The 17,891-nt window shown below is 34.1% G+C and overlaps 2 protein-coding genes across 2 annotated transcripts; one reads left to right on the top strand and one right to left on the bottom strand.

Moving 5' to 3' along the window:
• Positions 1–2,480: 2,480 nt before the first annotated feature.
• Positions 2,481–10,465, bottom strand: HELRODRAFT_170544 (hypothetical protein; the record flags this gene model as incomplete). The annotated part of the gene is made up of 9 exons (XM_009016359.1): positions 2,481–2,643; positions 3,167–6,131; positions 6,370–7,047; positions 7,368–7,419; positions 8,685–8,780; positions 9,587–9,664; positions 9,782–9,892; positions 10,116–10,219; positions 10,417–10,465. 9 exons carry the CDS (start codon positions 10,463–10,465, stop codon positions 2,481–2,483), a joined length of 4,296 nt encoding a protein of 1,431 aa, XP_009014607.1.
• A 1,560-nt stretch (positions 10,466–12,025) lies between these two features.
• On the top strand, positions 12,026–17,157 carry HELRODRAFT_76435 (hypothetical protein; the record flags this gene model as incomplete). The annotated part of the gene is made up of 10 exons (XM_009016360.1): positions 12,026–12,097; positions 12,506–12,673; positions 12,740–12,914; positions 13,871–14,038; positions 14,316–14,496; positions 15,399–15,569; positions 15,786–15,842; positions 16,174–16,342; positions 16,509–16,647; positions 16,859–17,157. 10 exons carry the CDS (start codon positions 12,026–12,028, stop codon positions 17,155–17,157), a joined length of 1,599 nt encoding a protein of 532 aa, XP_009014608.1.
• Positions 17,158–17,891: the final 734 nt, after the last annotated feature.

The raw sequence follows: 17,891 nt of genomic DNA on the forward strand, positions 1-17,891 counted from the left end.
GTGTATGTATGTATGTATGTCTGCGTGTATGTTATACGAACCCATGGTCACCATTTTGCCCCAACTCGCTTGTTAATGTTGGTTTATGGGTTTCGCGTAGAGAGTCATTTGTCTGCGTGCGCGTGCGTGCGTGTGTGTGTAAGTTTTTGTATGTATGCACCTAGGTGAGTTTGTATGTAAGTACGTATTTATTGCACCAGGTTTATGGATATAAAATTTCCACAGAACAAAAAAATTATGATAGAAAGATAGACTCATGAGCAACGCGCATTTAACAGAAAACAACGACGTCAAAAGAGTGAATGAATGAATGAGTACATGAATGAATGAATGAATGAATGAATAAAGGAATGTGTGTGACTGAGTGAATGAATGAAAGAATATGTAAGTGTACGACTACGTGATAAAATGAAAGGACAAAAGAATTTATGAGTGAATAGATAAACGCATGAATGAATGAATGAATGAATGACTGATTGATTGAATGAATAATTGAATGAATGACTGATTGAATAAATGAATATAAAAATGAGAGAACGAGTAAACAAACGAATGACTAAAAAAATACTGCTAAACTAACAGCCATTTAAGCTTACGAAAATTAAATACATGATTTACTGTAGAATTACTTATTAAGTACTAGTAACAATATAAGTAATAACAAAAAAAACATATTATTATTGTTGTTGTTCATATATCTTGAGTAATATTAACAATATAATATGTATAGAAAAATTCAAATTTATTAACGATTTTTCAAAGTGACGACGACGACGACGATGATGATGCTTGGCAGAATGTATAAATCAAAAAAAATATCAACGAATACAATATTTCAATGAACAAGGAAGAATTAGTAAAATACGGAATCCAGATTTAAAAACGTGTGTGGTGTGTGTACATGTGTGTGTGTACATGTTTGGTGTGTGCACGTGTGTGTATTGTATATATATATATATATATATATATATATATATATATATATATATATATATATATATATATATATATATATATAAATTTAAAGATAAAAAACAAAATCGAAGTATCTTAATTTTAAAATTTAACTATGAAATGTTTTAAAGGAGGAATTTTTAGACTGGATTTGCCCTATCTTATTTTTCATAATAAGATTAACCCGAAAGCATGAGCGGGGCATAGATAAATAAATTAGTTTCTATGCGCATAGATATAGAAATCAGTTTCCATACCTGTGGGCATAGATACATGATATATATATATATATATATACAGTTACATATACAATTTTGAAAAGATTGACATAGAAAAATGATGACAAAATTGTAAAATGAAGTAAGAAAACATGAAATGAAAACATGCAACAAAAAAAAACAACAAATAAACCAAGATCAAATTCGAAGGAGGAGAAGAAAGCAATAAGACTTGGTCCCCCATTTATCAATTTAACTCACCACTACTCCAGAAAATACAGCGAAAACCGGGTTCGTTTTTAATAATAATAATAATAAAATAGTGACAATTATTATCAAACTTAAATAGTTAATCAATGAAAACGAGTTAAGGAATGAATGTATGAATGAATGAATAAATGAATGAAGAAGCGAACAAATGAATAAACAAATGAATGACTGACAGATTAATAAATGAAATTATTCGAAACAAATGAAAAATGTATTAAATATTTAAACGAAAAAAAACAACACAGAAATAAAACTCTGAAATAATACTAATGTAGGACTAAAAAACAAAAATAAAACGTTCATAGAGGCTGTACATTGTACAGTATTAATTTGAAAACATACAAGCGCAATAGCAAGAGTACAACATATACCAACAATCACAAATAAATATCTGTGTTTATTTGTATGTACGTTTGTATGTACGTTTGTAGGTATGTATGCATGTATGTATGTGTGTATGTATGTGCGTATGTGTGATGTATGTGCGTATGTGTGATGTATGTATATGTGTGTATGTGTGATGTATGTATATGTGTGTATGCGCGCGTGTTATTTTAGCTGACAAGCAATCCAGAAGATCTTAGTTATTTAGCCAACCAGGCAAACCAGCAAATGAACTGTCTTGAATATCTAAATTTAATTTACTAAAAATTATATTGAAAATTGTTTTTTTTTATTATAAATCAATTATTATTAGTAGTAATAATTATAATAATTATTATCATTATTACTATTTTTAATTATAATTATTAAATATAATAATTATGAATCTTTAAGAGTTTGAGGTTTGAGGAATGGAGGATGATAATGGAACATCAAGAGAGGATTAATAAAATGACGTTATACAATAGAACACTGCAATGAAATAACACATGTGTAGAGAATAAAAGAGAGAGAGAGAGAAAGAGAGAGAGAGAGACAGAAAAGAAATAATTCATTTTCCAAATGAGACAACGTAAAACTGACTAGCTAAACTCAACCGAATTGAATTCAATTAATTTAAATTCAATTAACATCCAATGTAATCATAAATTCAATTTAATCCTCTATTAAACACGTTGTTGCTTCTGATAAATTGTTGATGTTGTTGTTGTTGTTGATGTTGGATGTTGAGTTGTTGCTGGTATTGCTGCTGGTTAAAGATTGGTTGCTGATGTTGTTGCTGATAAAATTGTCGTTCGTGATATTGAAGATGTTGATACTGTTGTTGTTGATAAGATTGTTCATTAAGTTGTTGTTGTTGTTGATAAAATTGTTCGTTTAGTTGTTGTTGTTTGTTTTTATCGCCACAATCGTCACCATTCTTATCACCATAAGGAAAAAAGTCGTCAGCCTCTATTTCATTTATTTGCTCGAATCTCAGCTGCAGCCTCGATGAATATTCATTAGAAGATGACGACGAAGATGATGACGATGTTACGTGATAAGAGGTTGGATGGTAATGACGATGAGAATGAAGATGGCGGTGATTATCTCCATAACTGAATACATCAACAATGTTTGATGATGATGATGATGTAAATGATAGCGATGATGACGTCATTGGATGATGGTCAGAGTGCATTGAAATCGGTGTGCATGAATATAACGGATAAGATGGTGATGACGTCAAAAATGCAGATGATGATGACGATGGCAGTGATGATGATGATGATGGTGGTGGTGGCAGTGATGATGATGGTGGTGGTGGTTTTATAGTTGTTGAAGTTCTATTCTGGGAGAACGTTGTTTGAAAGTGGGTGAACATCATGTTACTCGAGTGGATGTTGTATGGAGTGTTGCAACTGTAACTAATCTGTGATGATGATGATGATGAAGAGGAGGATGGCGGTGACGTCAAGAACGATGATGACGTCATAATATTGACGCTTCCGTCATCATCATTAAGAGTGCTACTCTCGTTGTTCAGGCTGACATTATCGCTCCTGCTATAGCCAGGTTTGTCGTTGTAACTGGCAGTGCTCAAATTTCCATATATTGGTTCATCTGATATCGTCGGTTTTGAAATTATAAACGGCTTTCCATACAGTTTTAAGATGCTTTCGACGTCGTACTTTTTTGGCAGCTGCTGTCGTTGTTGTCGCTGCAAGAACTGCTGGGCTTGAGGCTGTGTGCTGTTGTCTTGTGTGAAATTTTGTGCTTCTAAATTAGGGTTCTTGTGTTGTTTCTGTTGTTGTATATTTTCATCATGCTTGCAATCTGGTTGAACATGATCAAAACCACTTCCAAATCTCAATCCAATGTTATTAATATTTGAAGCACCGTCAACGTGCTGAACGCCCCTTCTCTGCAGAATGGATCGGTCCAGAGTTTGTGTGGAGTAATTCATTACATCGGTATTAATGTTATCGTTTCTATTGATGTCAGTGTTATTACTTTTTCTGGGTTGACGCATTAGTGTCATCTGGTGGAGAGGTTTGCGAGGTGGTAGTGGAGGTGGCGTTTGGATCGGCTGCTGGAGGATTTCCGGTGGTAGTGGCGGCGGTGGAATGTCGGGAGATGGAAAGTCACTCAGAATTGTGGTCGATAAAGACGCTGCTGTCGTTGGTGATGACGTCACAACTGTCGCTGCTGGTGAGGTCACCATAGTTGCTGCTGGTGACGTCACCACAGTTGTTGCTGGTGAAGTAACTGTTGTTTGTAGTACTGCTGGTAAAGTTGACTTAGTGCTTATTAACGAAGATGACTCAAATTGATCTCTCCTGTCGAGTATTTGTTGTTGTTGAGAATATTGCTGTTGTTGTAGTAGTTGTTGTTGCTGCTGTTGTGGTTGCAGTTGTGGTTGCTGTTGTTGTTGCTGCAGCGGCCACAGCTGCTGAAACTGATATGTATAATCTCCTACGAAATGTTGCAGTAAAAACTGCTGCTGCTGCTGTGAGAGCCGATTAAATATAAAATGTTCTTGAAGCGTCAAGCGACCTACAGTTGCCGCACTACTACCATCATTAATATTAAAATTATACATTGTGGAATCTTCACATTGCTGATTTCCAAGTCTCATAGCATCATTAATGCCATCAACGGCCTCGTTACAAGTCCCGACGTTAACATCTCTCCTGACATCAATTTCTTGTTGATGCGACGAATGCAAGTCATCGCAACAATTGTTATTATTTTTGTTGGAAAAATTGTCAACTTTAGGATTAAAAACATCGCCATCATCAAGAGCTTGTTGTTGGGATGTCGTTGCTTCAGTAGATTTATTATTATTATTATTATCATAATTATCACTATAATTATTATAATTATTATGATTATTATAACTACTACTGCTGCTACCATAATTTTGTTTGTGGGTGTCACTTTCATCAGTAGCACTCTTGAGAACGGCTCTAAAGTCATCATCAAATCCTAGAACAATCCCACTAGAACTATCATCATCATCATTATTATAATGGTTATTATTAATATCATTAATATTATTATTATTATTAGTAGTAGTAATAGTAGTACTAGTAGTAGTAGCAGTAGCAGTAGTAGTAATATGGTTATTGTTGTTGAAATTATCATTTAAACTATTATGAAAAAAATCACCGTTGCAAGTGTTAATAACATTGTCGTTGTTGTACTTGCTGCTGTGGAGTTGCGTAGTTGCTGCTACTGTTGACGTTGGTCTATCATTGAAAAACTGCTCGCAATCAACCCAAACATCGTCAAAACTGCCACTAGCAGAAGGTGTGGCCGAGAACGCCGACTGCCACTTTGTGGTGACAGCCGTCGTGGCCGATGACGTTGACGATGCTGTAGCCGATGAAATCGTTGTTATTGTCGCCGCCAAAGATGACATTGAAGTTGATGTTGTTGTTGGCTTTGAATAGAGATTACTGCCATCAGTTTTAACTAAATGTCTCTCATTGATTATATTATTACTAGATGTTTTTTCCAAGTCGTTGTTGGTTTGTTCCTTATTTATTGACAGCTTAGTATTGATAAATTCGTTGTCGTTGTTGTTATTTGAGGTAGTAGAGAGCCAAGAGTTGTCGTTACAGTCATGCGAATTGCTGTCGGCGAAGTTAGAGAGATCGTGTGCAATGTTGTAAATGTCGCTGTCCAACTCGAAGTCTTTCATATTCTTCGTGAAGAAGGGATCGTCAAGGAATGGGTCGATGCCGCCAAATGATAGAAACATTTTCGTGTTCGAGAGAGAAGTTTTAGATGTTGTTGTTGTTGTTGCTGTGTGGTTGTTGTTTTGGCAGTTGTAAAAATGTTGTTGTTGTTGTTGCTGGTGGTGTTGATCTACGTCGTCGTCGTTTAAACTCATCTTACAGTCGTCGGCGTTGTTGCTGTTGTCGTTGCTGCTGCTGTTGTTGTGGCTTGTCGTGCAGTTGGCGAATGAAAAACTGTAGGAATCGTCAAATGTGGCCCAGTTCTGGTCGTCATCGTCATCGTTTGCAGCAACGTCATCGTCGTCGTCGTCATCAGTTTTTGTAGTTGGAAGATTATTTCCTTGATTGTTGTTACCGGCTACGTTGAACGATGCATAAGTTGATGGCTTGGTGTTAATGACGACCTTATCATTATTTCCTCTACTACTGCTGTTTTTGTCATGAGACTTATCAACATCATCATCATCGTCTTCGTCATCGCCGTGGTGCATCTTGTCATCAGATACGCCATCAAATTCATCATTGTCATTGCCCTTATCGGTGTTATCCTCATGATTGAACTCATCCAGCACAGCTGTTGGAGCTTTTTCAAAATTTAGACAAAACTTTTTGAACTAATATAATGACATCAAATAAGGAACATAATCACTATTTTCATTCATCTTTTCATCTTCATATCGGCCATCAACATCGTCTTCATCACCACACCCATCCTCGTATTTCATGTAACAAACACACACACACACACACACACGCACACACACACACACAAACGCACAAACACACACACACAGAGAAAGACAAACACACACAAATAGTACCTTTACTTTTTCTGTTTCTTTTCTTACTGGCATGCAAATGACTGCCATTGAAGTTTCTATTGATGTTTGGAATTGGTTGCAACTTGTGCCTATAGACAATGATGTCTGATGACGTTTCATGTTGGCCGCCAACGTCATCATCATCATCATCACCACTCCTGCCTCCTTTACAACTTTTCTCACCACCACCATCACCACCATCACCATCGTCGTCGTCGAAATTTCTAAACTCCTCACTCTCATCGAAACTAGTTATAGTCCTGTTTTTGAAAACTTTCTTGCCCTTGATGCTGCTACTGCTAGATCTAGTGGTGATGTTGGTCTTGACAATGTTTTCATTGCTTGCATTGGCTAGACTTTGATCGACATTCCTTCCGCCATTTTGTTTTTTATTTTTTGCCTTGTTCGACAAGGGTGATTCGGGAGGGGAAGGTATAACGGGTAGGGAGTTAATTGACGATACGGACTTTTTAGGAGCCAATAGGAACAAAGGAGATTTCATTAGCCCACTGCCCTGTGGTGAATTCGCGTTCTGATTGGACGAGGAGGAAGACGAGGATGAACTTCGAGTGTTGATTGGTCGACGGAATTTTTCTGAATCTGTTATCCGCAGAGGTGATGGTGACGATGACGATGTTGTTTGGTTGGGGTAAGGAATGTTCTGTAACGTTTTTGTTGCTGTTGTTGTTGTGTGACGATGTTGCTGTTGTTGTTGTTGCCTAGGAAGTGTGTTCTGCCTACTGTAAAACGTTGAGAAGCCGGTCTGAAAATTTTTGTAAAAAATAACTAAATGCATGAAGTGCAACCAGAAAATCATATCATGCAAGTATCAAAACATATAATAGTATAGCATTCATTTGACAGTCACGAAAAATAATTTGCTACGTATACTACTTAATAAAACCTTTATAAGTCATAATCCAATTATAATATTAATTAATTAATTAGCCAATTATAACATTAATTAAGTAATTAATTAACGAATAAAAAAAATTGACCAGTTTTCGAGGTGAAAGAGTGGCTGATCTTTCTGATAGTGATGCCCCAAATCTGTATGTGTATAAATGTGAGCGTGTGTGTGCGTGAAAGAGTGTGTGTGTGTGTATTTGTATGTGTCTGCGTACGTGTGCCTGTGTATGTGAGAGAGAGAGAGAGAGAGTTTGTGTGTGTGTGTGTATTTGTATCTGAGTATATTAGTATTTGTATGTGTGCGTGTGTGTAAAAAAGTATTTGTATGTGTGCGTTTGGGTGTAAAAAAGAAAGAAAGAGAAAAAGAAAAAAAGAGAGAGGGAATGTGTAAATATATTTGTATTTGCATGTGTGTATTTGTATTTCGAATGGCAAAGTATACGCAAAATATTTGTACGTTTGATTATATGTCCATTTTTTGTACGTATGTATTGTTTGTATCTGTGTCATTTTTGTATGTGTGTGTATATATATAGAAACGTAGAACACATACACGCATGTGCAAGCATAAAAATTAATAAGCCCACATGTTAGAAGCTGGTTGTCAGATTTAATTAATCAACTGTAACAGAAAGAACTGTAAATCTAAAACACATAATATACAAACACATACTCACACGCATACCCACACGCACACACACACACGCGCGCATACATTCACACACATAAACAAACAAAAAATCTTTAAATAACCTTTCAAATATTTTAATGACAAAAACAAACACTCTACAGTGCAAGCAAAGAGAGAGAGAAAGAGATAGGGAGAGAAAAAAAGAGAAAGACATCTTACAGACAGACAGATAGGAGAGGCAGGTAAACAACAGCAAACAAATTAGCCAACCAACCTATAAAACAACAAAGGACTCTTTTTCGATTTCACATTAACTGTTGCTGATATTGTTGTTGTTGTTGATGCTGACGTCATTGTCGGTTGTTGTTGTTGTTGTGAGTAGTAAGTCGATGATGACGACGACAACGACGATGATGGTAGTGTCAAGGTCGAACCATCACGATGATCTTCATGTATCTTTTGTTGTTAATGTCGTTGTTATTAGCGTTTATTACCATCATGATTATTATTATTTAGTTATTATTTATTAAAATCATTATTGTTATTATTTAGTATAAATGTTTCAATGACATTGCTAATGAGTTTGTAGTTCATGCATTCATATTTACTCAATTATAACAAAATTATAAGATAATATTTATAATTATATGTATAAAGTAGGTGCAAAAATAAAATAAATTTTAATTGGTTCTATGAAAATAGTTTTAAAACTTTGTGTTGAAAAATTATTCTATATATTTACTCAATATTTTATACTAGCAAACAATAAACTAACATTCCGTTGATGTTGTTGTTGCTGTTGTTGTCGTTGTTTGTTGCATTCGTTGACGTAGGTGAATAGCTCTTGCAGATGAGAAACTATTCCTTCGGACTAGAGACATCAAGAACAATGACGTCATCAACAATCACGTCAACAACATTCACATCAACGACAATCACATTACCAACAACAATTACATCAACAATAATCCTATCAGCAACTTAATGATGACAATGATGATAATATTAATGACAAATGATTATAAATAACACTATGGATGGGTATATGGTTGTGTGTGTGTGTGTGTGTGTGTGTGTGTGTGTGTGTGTGTGTGTGTGTGTGTGTGTGTGTACAAATTAAATTTAGGAATTTAAGATATAATAAGAAGAGTAATTGATGATTGCAAATGCACTGAGTCCGAATGATGAGTATGTATGTATGTATTTATGTATGTATGCATGCATGTAAGTATGTATGTATGCTGATGAGATTGTTGTTGATGTATTGTATGTGTGTGTGTATGTGTGCGTGTGCATGTGTGTGTATGTATGTGTAAAAACAAGTCAAGTAACAGATGTAATATGGATAAAAATAAGTTTACAGATTTCTCAGTTTTAATTCCGTAGAACTCATGTGTGTAGTCATCGTGGTTGAAGACCTGTAGAGGCAGACAGACAAACGATAAGCCTAAACATACATACCTAAACATATACAGAGACACACACACACACATACACACACAAATAAGCAACTAGTAGCCAAACAAACAACGACAACGACGATGATAATAATAAAAATGATGATGATGTTGTTAATTTAATGATAATGACTAATCAACATAATAGTGATGATGACGATGATGAAAATAGTAATGATGATGACGACGACGACGATGATTAATAGTAAAATCTTCTAACATATCCAAAAGCTCTTGAGTCTGATACATCCCTCGTTACATAACTGATGAGCGAGAGGTCGTGTTCCAGTATCAGCTCCTGTGATAATTATCATCACTATTATTATTAATATTATTATTATTTTCATTATTTATAACATCATTAACATTATCAACAACAACAACAACAACAAAAATAGTAATAGTAATAACATACCTCATTTCTGTCATCCAGTATCTTGAGTCCATCAGTTGAGATGTTGATAATGATCTTCTTCTTGTGGTCACCAATTGTTTTGATGGCTGCCTTCATCTTTGCCATTGCAACCTTTAAAATTTTTTTTTCAAGTATTAATTGAAATTAAATAATTTATCCATATATTTTTAGATTTATTTAAATTAATCACCGGATGATACTTTTCTAGTACTGCAAATTTTAATATGTGACTTTTATAAGCCCTCTAACTAATCCAGACAAATAAGGTGTTGGGTACAAATAAAAAAAAGGTGTTGGGTAGCCAAAAAAGAGGAAATTTACAAAAAAAATTAACTTGACATAATCGATCCAACTGATCACCACAAGGTTCTGCCACATTTTCAATCCCAATGAACTTACCCCGGTAGCTCAGACCAGGTGGTAAAAATCTGGCTGGGTCTGTGATGATGGAGAAAAAAATTTTTCTTTAATTTGATCAGCCTTTTATGTAAAATTAATAATTATTCAATTGTGTTTTTGAAAAAAGCCAGCCGATTAAGTTTATGACTGTAGCCACAATCAACAATTTTTGAACTGAACTATAAAAAACACATGCAAAAATGAAAACTGGTTTTTAATTGACTGATAAAAAAAACCTTTTTTAGATTTAAAAAACATTCTTGAAGTTTCATCAGCAGAAGCCATTTGTTGATCTATGAGAAGTTTGATTTATAAATTTCAGAAATTCACTAATTTTACTTAATAATTAGGATGGAATTGAATCGCTCGACTCATCTTCATACATTTTTTTTCATTGATTTCATCTGATTTTATTTTTTAGGTGATTTCATGATTTGTTTGTTGTTTGATCTGCCAAATCTCGATGTTATATTCCAGTTTCGGTGACAGTTTCTCGAAAAAGTAAAAAATTTATATTTCATCGCTTTTAGAAAAAATAAATTTGACAGTTTTTAATTTAAATTAATCAACAGAAAATTAAATAAATTATTAGCAAATTCTCGTAGACATCCTTCGAAGAAATTCATTACGAAAATTAATTTTTAATTATTTATTTTAAAAAAGGTTGTGCGCACAAATTGTAATAAAGTATTTTTTTTATCAATTTATTGTGACAATTTTTAATGCAAAAACAAATAAAATAATGGTAAATTTATAGAAAAATACCAAAATTGTTAAGATTGTAAATGTTTCATTCAAGAATTAAGGGTATGTACAAAAATTAAGACAAGGTTAAAAGTAAACTTTCTCTCTAAAAGTTTTGCTGGTTAGTTAGGCCATCTTAAAAGGCAACATTGGCTCAAAAATTTCTTTAAAAAATGTTTTTACGCCTACAGTTTTCTGCGTTTAATTCGGAATCTGATACGGACAATTTAAATTTGTTGTAAAATTTAAAAATTTATTGAAAACTGTGATGGTTGCGTCGCTTGCGGGTCGCTGAATAAGGACTGGTGCCAAGAATTCTGTTCTTTGGTTGCTTGGAGTCTGAGGAGTTGGACTCTTTCTCTCTCTTTCTGGTGTGACTTTAACAATTCGAATCGAAATCATTTTTATTTAGGATTTTCTTTCCTGTTTTTTAGTTGCTTATAAACTATAAACTTATAAAGACTTTTCACTTCTCTTACTTGGTTAAAAAAGGCCAGCACCTGTAGCTGTAGTTGCACTGTACTTACAACACACAAGTTAGTTAAGTTAGAAAATTAGTTTTTAAACTGAAGGCTTTAAGTTTTCAGTGAAATTTTTAAATTTAATTTTTGTTTGATTGTAGAATTTTGGTAAGGCCTAATCAACTTTTTTTGTCTGATTGATTTGCATGTATTATTTCTTCTTCTTCATCAACAAAAGAAAAACTATTAATTGTACTTTTTGAAGTGATGATTTATTAATTTATGACTTTATAACCAATGATTATAACCAAACCACAGTCGTTGTAATCAGTAATTTAATGATATGATTTATTCAATTTATTGGTTCATCATTATGCATGCCTTGTCAATGCATTATTTAATTTTGTTCAGTATTATTTAGTTTTAAATAATTTAGTTAAAATAAAAAAGTTTCAAAACATCATTGATTTGTTATTATGTTAAGTGTAAAAATTTATTTAAAAAATTAATATATATAATTTTTCTTAATATTTTTTCATTGATATTTCAGATAGGACTTCTTATTTGTGATTAAGGCCTGATTAGAGAAACAGAGAAGTTAGCACAGAAGGTTGGAGGAGAATAGTAAGAAGGTGCCAAAATGAACCATCTGGCACCGACCTCAAGTGATGCATGCATCAACATTGTGCAGAGTTTAATGTTCTACAGACAGGTTACAATGATTGATTTTTAAATTAACTTTTAAATTTCCAAATCCTGTTCTACTTTTTTAAATTTTATATTTCAGCCTTATTTTTTAATTTTTTTCTTTAAATTATACATTTTTTAATAATTACTCTTTAATTCTATTACTTAATTCCAAGTTTGCCATGCTAACTTGTTTGCTAGTGTTTGCCGGTGTAGTTCAAATTTACATTTCTGACAGAATTGAATTAGCAAATTAATTATTTAATTAATTTAAATTAATTAATTAATTACACAAATTAATCATTCACACTTAATTGTCTTATTTTTATTTTTTATTCAGTATGAAAATACATATGAAAGAAAATAATATCCTTATTAGATTTAAATAAAGAGAATAAATTTCATTTATTTTTTCCAAAATTTTTCTTGACAGGGTGAGGATGCAGAGGCAGGTTTCTCAAAGAAGGCCATAGAAAGTCTGGTGAAGAAGTTGAAGGAGAAGAGGGAGGAGCTGGACAACTTGATCGCAGCTATCACATCAAATGGAAGTCAGCCAACGAAATGTGTCACCATACCGAGGACGCTGGACGGCAGACTACAGGTAGGTACTTAATTTTCGTTTGAAATTTTTTCCTTCTGTCATGTACTTTTTTCTCTTTGTCACCAGGTGGCCAGTCGAAAAGGTTTTCCCCACGTCATATACTCTCGGATATGGAGATGGCCCGACGTACATAAGAATGAGCTGAAGCACCTGAAGTTCTGTCAGTTTGCGTTCGACCTGAAGCAAGATGGCATCTGCGTCAATCCTTATCATTATGAACGCGTCCCACCCACTGGATTAGGTTGGTGGATGTGAGTTGTTTTTATGATTGGTTGGTTGGTTGTTTGGTGAGTGAGTGGGTTGGTTGGCTGGCTGGTAGGTTGGTTTGGTTGGTTGGTTTTGTTGGTTGGTTGGTTTATTGGTTTGGTTTGTTGGTTGGTTTGGTTGGTTGGTTGTTTATTGGTTTGGTTGATTGTTAACTTGATTGTTTGTCTGTTTGTTTGTTTGTTTGTCTGTTAAATTAATAATAAATAAATTAATAAATATAATATAAAATTTCAAACAGTTAAATGTTTTTTTTCGATCTGTTTCATGTAGATCTTACAGGTCTTTCCGGACTCACCATTCAATCCTATCCAGGTTTTTAACTATATTCAATTAAACACACACACATGCACACACACACACATACGTATGTATATATATATATATATATATATATATATATATATATATATATATATATATATATATATATGCTTATGTATATATATATGTGTGTGTGTATATTTCAGTTAATTAAATTATTAGTTTTTACTGTGGTTATAAATTATTGATTTGTTCTTTTAAAAAAGGACTCTTTTAAAAAACAATATTAATAGCCTTGATAAAGCTTAAAAATTGCCTAGAAAGCTTTAACATTGTGTGACATTTTGTTTCATTGCATTATATTTTCTCTCTCTCCCATTCTTTTTTTCTCTCTGTTCCTCTCTCTCTCTCACTCCTTCTCGTTCACTCATTTGACATAGTACATCCAATGTTATCTTTTGAATTCTCACAGTCATTTCTGTCAGATGCACATTTGAATAAATAGATCAAAGTTCTTTTACATTTCTAGTTATTTTCCCTCGAGTTATTCTTATTAGAGTTTAATTCCTCTTAGGAGGGGAAGATGATTATGTTGATGACGATGAATTTGTATGGTTGTCATAATCAGTCATAACGTCTACTGATGATTATGGTAATGTTCAAACACAGAATCAAGTTACATGGTTGATCAGGCAGCAAACAGGATATCGTCGTCTTCGACGTCATCATCCTCCATGGTGAACAGTCGTCACCATGATGACGTCAAGGTTACCAAAGATCCCGAAGACAGCAAGGTTGATCTCTTTGATCTGACGAAAAATAATAACACTGCTAATAGTTGTTAGTATGGGAATGATTTTTTCATTGTTGATAAAATTACAATTTTTTTTCTACTAGTTTATACCAGATAGATTTTAAAATATAGTGAATTTATTTTTGGCTATTTTATTGAGTTATATTTATGTTGATTTTTTTTTAACAAATGCTTTGGTAAAAGTTTAAATGGTTCAGGTAATTTTTTAAATTTTATTTGGCTAAGAAAAATGTGGCAAAAAATAGTTGAATTAAGGCTTTTTTTAAAGTACATAACATATAAGATTCATCCTATCAACAGATAAAAGCCAAAAGGCCTCAGCAACGACAACAGCAGACGCCACAACAACGTCCTTATCAGCTGCTAATTCACCAAGCGGTAGCCTGCAACAGCTACAACATTCGTTTCACAACAGCTCTCCGACGACGTCAGCCAGTTACAACTTCATAGCAGCTGAACAACAACAGCAGCAAATAAACATGTTGCAACAACATCAGCAACACGAAAATATTACTTCACCTAGTTCTCTGTCCTCACCAGCTATAGGTTTCTAAAATTTTAAAATAATTTTTTCTGGCAAGATTTAATTTTGATATTTCTCATTTTGATAAATGGCCAAGATGCTGATGACGGTGATGATGATCATAATGATGACGACTATAAATAACTAAAATTTGTATCATATCATATATCAATTTGTATCATATTTGTATCATGTATCAATTTATATCAGGACCACTATAAATAGCTGAAATTTTGTATCATAAAACCTGTCATTTTATATTTCTTGTTGTTTTTAGTTCCAATTGTCTATATGTACTAATAGCTGATTGAATAAATGTTGAATAAATTATGTGTAATTGTATATGTATTACCATTTTTTGTAGCAGCTAACAGCAACGTATATTCTCCTGGTCACCACAGTTACAATGGCGATGATGAATATTTATGTAAGTTCATTTGCATAATTTATGCATAGATTATGTTAATATTAGATGAGAAAGATTTGTGTAATATTCATTGATAATAATTGCTATTGATAAACTATTCATACTACCTCATTAATATTCATAAGGGTCATCTCAGCCCAATGAATTACACTCAGCTCTGATGAGACCTATCCCACAGTTATCATCTCATAAGCCTTGTAACATAGTTTTTTGTTTGTTTGTTTGTTCGTTTGTTCGTCTATTTGTTTTTATCTGTGTTTGTGTCTGTAGTTGTATTTGTGTTTGTTTCAAAGTTTGTATTGTAAAATCCACCATTATCATTATTTATTTCACTTTCACTATCTACTTTATACCCGATCACTCTTTCATTCATTCATTTGCGTATCCATCCACTCAATCATTCATTCATCCATTTTTTCAGTTACTTACATAGTCATTCATTTATTCATTCGCCCATTCATTCATTCATTCACCCAGTACCAGAATTTTGGTGCAGCATAACTTACTTTGAACTGGATCAAAAGGTAGGTGAGATCTTCAAAGTTCCATCGTCGAATCACACAATCTCAGTTGACGGATACACGGATCCATCTAGTCTGGATAGGTTAGAATTATGTTGGCAGTCTTATTTAGTTTAGCTGCCTGTGGCTGTCTTGAAGAGACCAGGTTCAACTACGCAGTAGATTTCTATCTATCATAAGTTATTGCTTTGTAAACTCTTTTTTCAAACCATGTGTATGTGTTTGAGAGAATTTTACGTCTTTCATATAGCTGTGGTTAGTATGATGAGTTTGTTTGTTTGTAAATTTTTTTCGTTTAGGTTTTGTTTGGGCAAGTTAACAAACGTTCACAGAACTGAATCAATTGAAAAAGCAAGGTTGGTTTGTTTGTCGGTTTGTCTGTCTGTTTGTTTGTCTGGTTGCCTGGCTGGCTTGTTTGTTTGTCTTCCTTATTTTACAATTGCTGTTATTTATGGTTGCAGTTATTTGGGAGATTTTTCTAGTAAGGAAAAGACAAACCTTAAATTGATTAATGCCAACAATTCGGTAGAATTCATACATACTCTACAAAATATGGTCCCCTTGCAACACAAACTTATCCGTGTACATATTTTGCATGCAACTATAAACTACTAATGCCAACACACACTAATGCTAACACGCACACACACACACACACGCGCACACACACACACGCACACACACAAGGTTATACATTGGCAAAGGGGTGCAGCTGGTGTTAGAAGGAGAGGGTGATGTGTGGGTGAGGTGTCTCAGTGAGCACAGCATTTTCGTTCAGAGTTTCTACCTGGACAGAGAGGCAGGGAGAGCACCAGGAGATGCGGTTCATAAGATTTATCCCGCTGCTTTCATTAAAGTTTGTGTGTGTATGTGTGTGTATGTGTGTGAGTGTGTGTACATAATTGTGAGTGTGTGTGTGTACGTGTGTGTACATAATTGTGAGTGTGTGAGTGAATGTGTGTGTGTGTGTACGTGTGTAATCGTCATCATACCGTCACCATCATTGTAACCATTTTTGCCAGGTATTCGATTTAAGTCAGTGTCAGAGTCAAATGCAGCAACTGGTGGTTCAGGCGCAGACGGCTGCTGTGGCCCAGGCGGCTGTCGTCGCCGGCAACTTTCAGAGCCCAAATAGTGTTGGGTCGTTGGCTCCTGCTATCAGTTCGTGCCTCTCTTTGCTTGTTGGGTCGTGGCTGCTTGGCTGGAGGAACGTTTGTTTGATTGGCGGATGTTTGAAAAATAAATTGATCGTGAATAAATTGTCAAGTACTTTTCATTACTCAATACTTTTACTGTTTAAGCTACTCAATACCTACAATCATACACACACTTGAATACAAATACATACTTACACGTGCACTCAAACACATAGTCGCACACGCACACAAACACACGCACGCACGCATCACAGGTTTATCACCGGCAGCAAGCATTGGAGCCGACGATCTCAGACGATTGTGCGTGCTACGTTTAAGTTTTGTGAAGGGCTGGGGTCTGGACTACCCACGACCGACTATAAAGGACACGCCCTGTTGGATTGAGGTGCAGTTGAATCGGCCCCTGCAATTTCTTGACGAGTTTCTTCAAGCTATGCCGATGTCGAATGGTGTCGCGAGTACTGTGACTTCTGGTGCTGCTGCTGCTAATGGAGGGAGGAATTATATGTGCTGATGATGATGATGATGATATCGGTGTTGATAGTGATGATGATTATCAGTATAAGTTGTGGGTGATGAGATGATGACAATGATTATGACAAATGTTAGTCATTTATGAAGATCTTGTAAGTATGGAAGTGATGCAGATGACGATGATGACAATGACGATGGTGGTCGTCACCATCATCAACATCGTCATCACTTCTTGTAAATATTTCTGTATCATTTCTTTTTTGTTTTTCCAACGTACGTATTTATGTACATGTGTGTATGTATGCGTATTTATTGTTTATCACTTCACTGTCTTTGTAACATTATATATATATATGTGTGTGTGTGTGTGTGCGTGTGTGTGTGTGTGCGCGCGCGTGTGTGTGTGTGTGTACTATACATATTACTATGTAAAAATACATATGAGTTTGATTTTATTTACCGATAATAATATTTATTTCATTGAAATTGTACTTTTGTTATCATCAAAGTGATGATCAAAAACTTTCTCTTTCTCTCTCTCTCTCTGTTTCTATCTTTCTCTAACTCTTTTTTTTCTCTCTATTTTTATTTCTCACTCTCTCTCCCTCCCTCTCTCTTTCTCTCACTTTCTCTCTTTCTCTCGATGTATGTTGATTGTATTAGTATGTATTTATTTACACGTTGTTATATTGTATTGTTGTAAGAAGTTTACGAACCTTTTAGTTCTGCTTTATTCTCATCTGATTCAATTATTCATTCAAAGAATTCATTCAT

The sequence above is a fragment of the Helobdella robusta genome (assembly GCF_000326865.2).
Source record: "Helobdella robusta unplaced genomic scaffold HELROscaffold_18, whole genome shotgun sequence".
Taxonomy (NCBI): domain Eukaryota; kingdom Metazoa; phylum Annelida; class Clitellata; order Rhynchobdellida; family Glossiphoniidae; genus Helobdella; species Helobdella robusta.